General features: G+C 47.8%; 1 protein-coding gene across 1 annotated transcript in view; it reads right to left on the reverse strand.

The window, feature by feature from the left end:
• Window positions 1-329: 329 nt before the first annotated feature.
• The window catches only part of nav2a (neuron navigator 2a), a 572,427-nt gene continuing 561,412 nt past the window's right edge, over window positions 330-11,344 (reverse strand). Inside the window, 7 exon segments of the mRNA XM_055649181.1 lie at window positions 330-987; window positions 2,045-2,248; window positions 4,601-4,719; window positions 6,603-6,799; window positions 7,861-7,932; window positions 9,856-9,869; window positions 9,871-10,011. Coding sequence (XP_055505156.1) covers window positions 862-987; window positions 2,045-2,248; window positions 4,601-4,719; window positions 6,603-6,799; window positions 7,861-7,932; window positions 9,856-9,869; window positions 9,871-10,011 — 873 coding nt within the window. The 3' untranslated portion in view covers window positions 330-861.

Genomic DNA, 11,344 nt, shown 5'->3' on the forward strand with positions numbered 1-11,344 from the left:
GGGGCCCTTCAGTATCGACCTCCGGCTCAACCAAGCGCTCCCAGAACTAGTCTCTCGTGGTCTCGCGATGTACCTCCCCCCCCCCCCCCCCCCCCCCCCCCCCCGTGCTTTTGTCCGCCGGTCCTTGAGGTGAAGCAACCCGACCGTCTCCCCCTCGCTAGGTGCGCGGAGGCCCGTGGGTTTGAATCGAGACCAGACTTCCTTGCGCCGGCTTGTCTTTGAAACCCAGCCAAACTCAAGTAGGCGTCGTGGGTGATGGGTTGTGTAGCACCAGAATTGCCTTCAGTGGAGGAGAGCGTTCCTGCATTCCCTCACCTCTACCCCACCAACCCACGCCCCACCCCACCGCCCACGTCCCTCGCTCTCCTTCATTGTCTGAAGAAGTCGTTTGAAATGTCCAGTGTCTGCTGACTGTCGGTCTAGGAACAGCAGCACGTGATATATATTTCCAGGGCAGTACATGGCACATTGATATTAGATCCTTACCTTTGAAAATCAGGTTTTTAACTAGTTTTACACGCGGAGTACAACATTTCCTCATTGGCTTGGCACAACTGAAGAAATAGTGCAGTTCTCATTTATATAACAAAACAGGCAGGGTGAAAACGCAGAATGTAGTCTCCCCATAGGTTACCTGCACCCAATGGAGCTACGATATTTAAAATTGAGTTAAAGTGTCCTGTACTCAAAGCCCCATATTTTTTAATATATATATATATATATATATATATACCAAGGCTTCTGCCCAACACAGTTAATGGTCGGCTGTTGTTCCTCTTCTGAGACCTCACCTCCCGCAGAAGTTGCTCAGAGAGGCGTCGGACAGAAGTGACGGATTAATTTGGCAATTAGTTGGCTCAATCAGAGCGTGGATTCCAGAGAAGAATCTAGAATGTCGTCGTGGTGGCTGTTGCTGTTGGAGTCGCTGTCGTAGCTGTGGGGGCTGGAGTAGTTTGCCGCTTCTTGCAAACGCATCAGCATGTTCATCTGCAAAGGGGGAAGCACAGCAAGAAGGCGGTCGATTCAGGGTGAAGGCAGACTGGACACTTGTATTCACTGGAGTTTAGAAGGATGAGGGGGTGGGGGGGGGGGCTGGGATCTTATAGAAACATATAAAATTATAAAAGGACTGGACAAGCCAGATGCAGGAAAAATGTTCCCAATGTTGGGCGAGTCCAGTACCAGGGGCCACACAGTCTTAGAATAAAGGGGAGGCCATTTAAGACTGAGGTGAGAAAAAAACTTTTTCACACAGAGAGTTGTGAATTTGTGGAATTCCCTGCCACAGAGGGCAGTGGAGGCCAAGTCACTGGATGGATTTAAGAGAGAGTTAGATAGAGCTCTAGGGGCTAGTGGAGTCTAGGGATATGGGGAGAAGGCAGGCACGGGTTATTGATAGGGGACGATCAGTCATGATCACAATGAATGGCGGTGCTGGATTGAAGGGATAAATGGCCTCCTCCTGCGTCTGTGGTCTATTGTACGGAGTTTGTACGTTCTCCCTGTGACCAGCATGGAATTTCTCCCACTCTCCAAAGACGTGCAGGCTTGTAGGTTCATTGGCTTTGGTTTAATAGTAATCTGTCCCTTGTGTGTGTAGGATAACGTTAAGGGCCTGTCCCACTGTACAAGGTAATTCAAGAGTTTTCCCCTGATTCGAACTCGGAGAATGTCCGTAGCGGGTCCGTAGGAGTTCGTGGATGTCCCGTAGCGGCTCGTACGAGTAAAAAGTAACAGTTTTTTTCATCACGAGTATTTTTTTACTCGTGGACATTTTATCACAGTGTTGAAAAAACGTCACGAGTTTACCGGATTTCCCGAGTACCCACCGTTACTCGTACGAGTCGCTACGGGACATCCACGGACTCCTACGGACCCGCTACGGACATTCTCAGAGTTCGAATCAGGGGAAAACTCTTGAATTACCTCGTACAGTGGGACAGGCCCTTTAGTGTGCGGGGATCGCTGGTCGGCACGGACTCAGTGGGCCGAAGGGCCTGTTTTCCGCGCTGCACCTCTAAACTAAAGAATGTAACCAACTCACAAGGGGGTCTCCCTCCGCGTCGCTCTGCTGTGCCTGTTTACTGGAACTACCGTTGCGGGCCGTTATGAAACCGTCAAAGCCAACATCTTCGGGCCTCAGCTGGAGGAGAGGGGGCCAGTCATGATGTTGGGGGGTAGCAACCCACGGGTACGTTTCCATCACCCACTTGGCTGGGTCTTCCCAAGGAGCTCTTCGGCCATACAGCTGCAGGACAACAAATACACGGAGGTCAGTAGCGAAATATCTCCAATAGACAATAGACAATAGGTGCAGGAGGAGGCCATCCGGCCCTTCAAGCCAGCACCGCCATTCAATGTGATCATGGCTGATCATCCACAATCACAATCACACTTTATTCGCCAAGTTTGTTTGGCAACATACGAGGAACTTCATTGGCCAGGTCAGTCATACAATGAAAGCACCAGATCACTTCAAAAACACATTTTAACACGAACATCCACCACAGTGACTCCTCCACATTCCTCACTGTGATGGAAGGTGAAATAAAGTTCAAGTCCTTCCCCTTAGTTCTTCCTCGGTCGGGGGCCTCGAGCCTCCGTTGACGGGACGATCTTGACTCCCGTAGCCGGTGGTGTTTGGGCCCTCCGCGTCAAGGCGATCCGCTCCCGCATCGGGGGGATGTCAGCTCCCCCGCGCTGGACGATCAAACCTCACATCGGGGCTGGTCGAACCTTCCGCGGCGTTGGAGCTCCCGACTCGGCCTCACCCGAGACTGCGAGCCCTTGATGGGAAGTCCACAGGCCGCGGTGGGAGCGAACCCAGGCAAGGGATCCGCTACAATGTTAAGTCCTGGCCCCGCGATAGGGCTCAAAGTCAGTCCGAGGAGGCTTCCAGTTGCATCGATGGTAGGCCGCAGAGCTCGGAGAATGTGATCCGAAAATTGATCACATTGATCTCCGGGAAGGTAAGAACCTGAAAAAAAAAGATTCCCCCGATCCCCTCCCCCCTCCCCCCCACATAAAACAGACCGAAGAACATTAAAACAAAACTTTTAACAAACTACAAAATAACAAAAAGAGTGAAAAGACGATCAGACTGTTGGCAGGGCTGCCATCTCCCCGGGTGGTCTATAACCCCGTGGTCTATAACCCCGTTCCTGCCTTCTCCCCACATCCCCTGACCCCTTTAACTCCAAACACAGAATACTGTCGAAGGATGTGATGGCTCTGGGAGGAAGGAAAGTTACGAGAATGATCCCAGGGATGATTAGGCTTCCGTATGATGTGCGTTTGTCGGCACTGGGCCTGTACATCCTTGCTGGAGTTTAGAAGGATGAGGGGGAACCTCATTGGAACTGACGGAATAGTGAAAGGCTTGGCTGGACTGGATGTGGAGTGGATGTTTCCATTAGTTGGAGAGTCTGGGACTAGAGGGCACAGGCTCGGAATAAGAGGACGTAACATTCGAAAAGGCATGAGGAGGAATATCTTTAGCCAGAGGGTGGTGAATCGGTGGAATTATTTGCTTCAGACAGCTGTGGAAGCCTAGGCTTTGGGTATTTTTAAAGTGGAGATTGTGTAGCACGGGTGTCAGGGGTTATGGGGAGAAGGCAGGAGAATGGGGTTGAGAGGGATAGATAGCTCAGTCATGATTGAATGGCGGAGTAGCCTCGATGGGCCGAATGGCCTACCACCAGCTCCTTTGACTTATGAACTTATTTCACAGTTGTGGAAGATGTTGTACTAATTAGCCCTTCTTTGTAAACAATTTTTAGAATGAAGGCTAATTTAATACCAATTCCAGTTCTATGGGTTCTGGAATTGTAGTCGAGACCAACGAGGATCTTACAGAGAAGAGGAGAGAAGGCAGGCACGGGTTATTGATTGGGGACGATCAGCCATGATCACAATGAATGGCGGTGCTGGCTCGAAGGGGCTCCTCCTGTACCTATTTTTTATGTCTCTATGTAAAAGAGACGCTCCCGTGTGGGCGGCCCGGTGTGGGGCTGAGACGGTGCTCCGGTGGCTGAGGCGGCGTTCTGGCGGCAGCGGCCTGAATCCGGGGCTCGGCCGCGGGCCAGTGGACGACATCGCCGGGAGCTCGCGGGTCACAGGCTGGTGCCTGTTTTCCGGAGCTCCCGTGGCAACAGCTGCGTCCGCTGGACTGGATGGCGGCAGCTTCGACCACCCCGGGGCCGCGGAGCTTGAACCGCGGGGCTGACTTACCATCGCCCGGTGGGGTATCGTCTCAGCGCAAAGGGAGAAGAGGAGGGAAGAGACAGTAACTCTAAGACTTTTGCCTCCATCACAGTGAGGAGATGCTTGGAACTCACTGTGGTGGATGTTAATTTGTGTTCATTGTGTGTTGTTATTATTACATGTATGGCTGCAGGCAACAACATTTCGTTCAGAACCGAAAGGTCTGAATGACAAATAAAGGATTCAAATTCAAAAATTCAAAAGGAATAGGCGACGTTTCAGGTCGGGAAATCTTCTTCAGATTCTGATTCTTCAGATTCTGAAGAAGGGTCTCGACCCCAGACATTAAATCAAATGTATGCTCGAGGGCAGAGAACAAAGGGAATGGTCGACGTACCTGCAACCCCTCCCGCACTGCCTCCAGCAGGTATGGGATGATGGAATAGTTCCACAGGTCAGTAAACCAAACTCTCGAGCCATCAACGTCCATTGGACAAGACAGGAACAGTCGAGGACCTAAACATTATGAATGAATGAATGGGTTATTTCGCTCATGCAAAGAACAAAACTTTACAATCTGTGTGAATATGAACCAAAACACTGTATCCATTTCACATAACGTTCACATAATCAATGACCGAAAAAGGAATAGGCTGAAGCCACAAAGCTTATTTTTGCCTATCCTATACTATCCATAAGATAACCAAGAATACCATTGCAAAGGAAAGAAAAAAAATAAAATATACTCTTAAAAAAAAAAAAAAAAAATTGGATAGGCATATGGACGGGAAAGGAATGGAGGGTTATGGTCTGAGTGCAGGTAGATGGGACTAGGTGAGAGTAAGTGTTCGGCATGGACTAGAAGGGCTGAGATGGCCTGTTTTCCATGCTGTAATTGTTATATGGTTAAATTGTAATCCTGACTTATTTTACATTTTAATAATTTTACATTATAATCCTTAATTATTTTACATTTTAAGGCTTTTTTTGTAACTGAACAGAGAGCTACAAAAGTTCAACTCATCACGAGGCCCGTTCCATAATTTGATTCCCAAAACTGAGACACATCTATATTTTACATTGGTTCTCACTTCACATGTTTCAAAAATACACAACCCTCTTAAATTATAATGTCCTTCTCGTAATTTAAATTTTTTTTGAATACTTTCATTATATTGAAAGGTTAGTCTAGTTTAGAGATACAGCGCGGAAACAGGCCCTTCTTGCCGACCAGCGATCCCCGCACATAACACTATCCGACACACACACTAGGGACAATTTGTATATTTACCAAGCCAATTAACCTGCAAACCTGCACGTCTTTGCAGTGTGGGAGGAAACCGAACATCTCGGAGAAAACCCACGCAGGTCACGGGGAGAAGGTACAAACTCCGTACCGACAGCACCCATAGTCGGGATCGAACCCGGGTGTCTGGCGCTGCATTCGCTGTAAGGCAGCAACTACCGCTGCGCCACCGTGAAAGGATGATTGGTAGACCAATAGAGCCATAGAGTTATACAGCACGGAAACAGGCCCTTCAGCCCAACTGGTCCATGCCGACCAAGATGCCCCATCTACACTAGTCCCACCTGCCCTCCTTTGGTCCTTCTTAGGCCGTGGCAGACCATGGGTGTCTCCAGGGTTGGAGGACGCCTGTGCGTGACTTTGTTTAACGTGGGGAGACTGGTGCACAGACGGCCATCCCACGGTCCTTGACAGATCTGGGTCAGGATCCAGTGGCATGGAGTCCAAGACGACCGGAGACCCTTTTCTGCTGCAGCCTTCATCCATCCGCCTTCCCAGCCGTTGTGACGCTCCACTAAGGTCAGCCATTGTCCTCCGCCTGTTCCATCGTTGAGGTCTTGGTTGGATTGCTCTTTGTCAGAGACCTCCTCCCTCGACCTTACATAGAAAATAGGTGCAGGAGTAGGCCATTCGGCCCTCCGAGCCTGCACCGCCATTCAATATGATCATGGCAGATCATCCAACTCAGTATCCTGTACCTGCCTTCTCTCCATACCCCCTGACCCCTTTAGCCACAAGGGCCACATCTAACTCCCTCTTAAATATAGCCAATGAACTGGCCTCACCTACCTTCTGTGGCAGAGAGTTCCAGAGATTCACCACTCTCTGTGTGAAAAAGATGTTCTCATCTCGGTCCTAAAAGATTTCCCCCTTATCCTTAAACTGTGACTCCTTGCTCTGGACTTCCCCAACATCAGGAATAATCTTCTTGCATCTAGCCTGTCCAACCCCTTAAGAATTTTGTAAGTTTCTATAAGATCCCCCCTCAATCTTCTAAATTCTAGCGAGTACAAGCCGTGAGTATCTGAGCCTCATAAATAAAACCACAGTCTCAAAATACAAACATGATATACTGATTACGCGGTGTATTTACCAATGGTAACATCAGATGAGCTGTGGGCTTCTAGGAACCTGTTCAGGTGATGCCACACCTTGGGAATCCAATCGATGATCCTCACCAGCTCAGCGTTCCTCGTTCTCGTACTAATCTCGGTCTCAATCAGCTTCCGGCGGAGGTAACGACCTAAGAAACCTTTAACAGGCTCGGTGTGATTAGCACACAGCACCCACCTGCAATAGACAAGGGTTACGGGGTGAGGGCAGCATAATGGGGGTGGGTGGGAAAGAGAGCGTGTTCCGTTCCGTTCCGTTCCGTTCTTTTCCGACGTCGGAGTTCCGATCACTCCGGCGAGTTGACGGACCTGTACATCGGGCCGTCTGTATATCAGCGACTGCGGAGGGTTCAAAGGTCCCGGAGCAAAGAGGAACGTGGCTGAACCTTTACTGCCTCCACTCTCAGTGGGAAACCTCGATTCCGCTGTTGTGTATTAGACAATAGACAATAGGTGCAGGAGTAGAGGCCATTCGGCCCCTCGAGCCAGCACCGCCATTCAATGTGATCATGGCTGATCATGCACAATCAGTACCCCTGTTCCTGCCTTCTCCCCATATCCCCTGACTCCACTATCATTAAGAGCCCTATCTAGCTCTCTCTTGAAAGCATCCAGAGAACTGGCCTCCACCGCCCTCTGAGGCAGAGAATTCCACAGACTCACCACTCTCTGTGAGAAAAAGTGCTTCCTTGTCTCTGTTCTAAATGGCTTACTCCTTATTCTTGAACTGTGGCCCCTGGTTCTGGACTCCCCCAACATCGGGGACATGTTTCCTGCCTCTAGCGTGTCCAAACCCTTAACAGGGTTGTACGGTTATGTTAGGAGTATTGTTTCACTTGATCCATGGGAATTCCTACAGATGCGTTGATAGTAAAATATAGAGTCAAGGAACTGCAGATGCTGGTTTACAATAAAAGGCACAAAGTGCTGGAGTAACGCAGCGGATCAGGCAGCATCTCTGGAGGACATGGACAGGTGACGTTTTGGGTCGGGACCCTTCTTCAGACTGATTCTCCTGATCTTACTCCAGACTGTGGAGGGATCCCGACCCGAAATATCACCGACCCACCTTCTCCAAAGATGCCGCCTGACCCGTTGAATTACTCCAGAACCTGGCGTCCGATCATGAAACTAGTTGATTAGAAAGAGCTTCAAGCTGATTTTAACTGTATATAATAGAAATGCGACGGCTTTTCAAAAACGGGATGAGTTCCAGAATGAAACGTGTTTGGACAGTACCTGAAGTTATGATGAAGTTGCAGATTAGGAGTGGATGACGTTGCCTGGTTCATTGTGCCAATAATGTAAGGACTGAAAAAAAACAAATGTCCACAATTAGGAATTACATGAAGAAATATTTCCATGCCGTTCAAAGGAGACGAAAGTGTAAAAAAAACAGAATTTACAAAGAAGTTGTAATGAGAAGGAACTGCAGAGGTTAGCTTACCAAAAAAAAAAAACTACTACTACTTAAGGAAGTAGCCCCAGAAATAGTGGATGCATTAGTGATAATTTTTCAAAAGTCTTTAGATTCTGGAGTAGTTCCTGAGGATTGGAGGGTGGCTAATGTAACCCCACTTTTAAAAAAGGGAGGGAGTGAGAAAACGGGGAATTACAGACCAGTTAGTCTAACGTCGGTAGTGGGGAAACTGCTAGAGTCAGTTATTGAAGATGGGATAGCAGCACATTTGGAAAGTGGTGAAATCATTGGACAAAGTCAGCATGGATACACGAAAGGTAAATCATGTCTGACGAATCTTATAGAATTTTTCGAGGATGTAACTAGTAGAGTGGATAAGGGAGAACCAGTGGGTGTGTTATATCTGGACTTTCAGAACGTTTTTGACAAGGTCCCACATAAAAGATTAATATACAAACTTAAAGCACACTGTATTGGGGGTTCAGTATTGATGTGGATAGCGAACTGGCTGGCAGATAGGAAGCAAAGAGTAGGAGTAAACGGGTCCTTTTCACAATGGCAGGCAGTGACTAGTGGGGTACCGCAAGGCTCAGTGCTGGGACCCCAGCTATTTACAAAATATATTAATGATTTGGACGAGGGAATTGAATGCAACATCTCCAGGATTGGGGTGATGTGGTCCCTTTTTCGGAAAGACTGCAAAATGCCGCAGCGAGACTCCTGACGGGCACCCAAAAAAGGGACCACATCACCTTTCTTTGTGGCCCTTTCTGACATCTCCCGGAATCAAAACTATCAATAAATTGACCGCATCTCTCTTGGTCATTTGTGGTTCCTGTGCCATGTGCAAGTCAGATCCCACCTTGTCCACCCAGAACAACATTGACCAAGCCCGGATAGCGTTCCACTGGCCAGGAAACATTTTGGGACATTTTACGTCACGAAAGCTTCTCATAAATTCAAAGCTTGCTCTTTAGACCGAGATGAGAAAAACATTTTTCACACAGAGAGTGGTGAATCTCTGGAATTCTCTGCCACAGAAGGTAGTTGAGGCCAGTTCATTGGCTATATTTAAGAGGGAGTTAGATGTAGCCCTTGTGGCTAAAGGGATCATAGAAACATAGAAATTAGGTGCAGGAGTAGGCCATTCGGCCCTTCGAGCCTGCACCGCCATTCAATATGATCATGGCTGATCATCCAAACTCAGTATCCCGTACCTGCCTTCTCTCCATACCCTCTGATCCCACAAGGGCCACATCTAACTCTCTCTTAAATATAGCCAATGAACTGGCCTCAACTACTCTCTGTGGCGGAGAGTTCCAGAGATTCATCACTCTCTGTGTGAAAAAAGTTCTTCTCATCTCGGTTTTAAAGGATTTCCCCCTTATCCTTAAGCTGTGACCCCTTGTCCTGGATCAGGGGGTATGGAGAGAAGGCAGGGATGGGATACTGAGTTAGATGATCAGCCATGATCATATTGAATGGCGGAGCAGGCACGAAGGGCAGAATGGCCTACTCCTGCACCTATTTTCTATGTTTACATTTTGAAGTAAAAATTGTTTGGCAAAACCGGAATCTCAGAACATTTTCCCATCTCAGTTCTTGCTCTGCGGACTTAGGAAATGTAGCTCACTCTGCGTTCCACACATTGGTGGTCGAATGGTACTGTGAGGGGCTGTGATACTCCTATGTTGCTGGTTCAATTCTGGTTCTGAATCACCACACTTGGCAGCAGCAGACAGAGTCAAAGTCAATGTTAACAAGACACCAAGTGTGGGTGTTTATAGATCATAGTTATGAAGAAACGCCCTCACCATTTATGGTACTTTGCAGTTCAAAAGGCCATTGAAGATCTCGCCGAGTGATCCAACATGATGCAGGTTGTCCAAGATGATCACGCTGGGCATGTCCACTGCGTTGACCTCGCTATTGCACTGGTCCGCAAGGTTCGACAGATACTGCCGGAGTTCCTGACTTGCAGAACAAGAATTCCTCGCTGGTCAGTCTGCACCATCAAACTGACTGCTCAATACAAACAACTAACCCAGACGCTCAGTACAACAGATGCTGGAGCCTTATGCCCCTGTCCCACTTAGAAAACCTGAACGGAAACCTCTGGAGACTTTGCGCCCCACCCAAGGTTTCCGTGCGGTTCCCGGAGGTTGCAGGTGGTTGCCGGAGGTTGCAGGTAGTGGAAGCAGGTAGGGAGACTGACAAAAACCTCCGGGAACCGCACGGAAACCTTGGGTGGGGCGCAAAGTCTCCAGAGGTTTCCGTTCAGGTTTCCTAAGTGGGACAGGGGGCATTAATATACAAGAGTTTTTGTTGGCAACTTTCGAGAAGTTTTGACAGTATCTGTGGAAAGGTTTGCTTGCCGTGAAAGCCATGAAACCGAAATGTCCATTCCATCTCGTTCCACAGATGCTGCCAATTTTTTCAGCTGCTCAATTACAAATATCATAAGGCCATTCGGCCCATCAAGTCTACTCCGCCATTCAATCACGGCTGATCGATCTCTCCTTCCTAACCTCATTCTCCTGCCTTCTCCCCGTAACATCTGACACCCGTACTAATCAATACCAATTGATTGTCAGTACAGGGCCCACACAGCTTACTTAAAACCTGACTTTACGCAAATACTTTACGAGGATTTTGCCAGGACTCGGGGACCTGAGCTCAAGGGAGAGGTTGAGCAGGCTGAGACTTTGCATTCACATTTAAATTTACATTTATACCAAGCCAAATAACGTACAAACATGTACGTCTTTGGAGTGCGGGAGGAAAACAAAGATCTCGGAGAAAACCCGCGCAGGTCACGGGGAGAACGCACAGTACAAAGTCCGTACAGACAGCACCTGCAGTCAGGGTCGAACCCGGGTCTGTGGCGTTGTAAGGAAGCAACTCTACCGCTGCGCCACCGTGTAATGGCAGAATGGAAGCTAAGCTAGCTTTCCAGTTCTACAAAATATTTTAGATCTTCAAATATAAACTGTCTAACTTTTATATTTTTCTCTGATCTTAGAAAGTTCTGAGGAACAATTTAAATAATAATAATAATAATAATAAACTGTATTACGGACTCGAGGTCCAGACAAGGGGCAACATTACATACAAATGCATTGCATATTAAAAACTATAATATACATATAGCACCTTAGTATATCACTTATAAAAGCATCATAAATTATATATTAAAACCCCCCCAAAAAAAACACAATACATGAATTAAAAATCCAGATTAAAAGAATGATCAATGTCTTACAACGAGACAATGATACCTGTGTCTACACAGCTGGGATTCGT

The sequence above is a fragment of the Leucoraja erinacea genome, chromosome 18 (genome assembly GCF_028641065.1).
Source record: "Leucoraja erinacea ecotype New England chromosome 18, Leri_hhj_1, whole genome shotgun sequence".
Classification (NCBI taxonomy): Eukaryota; Metazoa; Chordata; class Chondrichthyes; order Rajiformes; family Rajidae; genus Leucoraja; species Leucoraja erinaceus.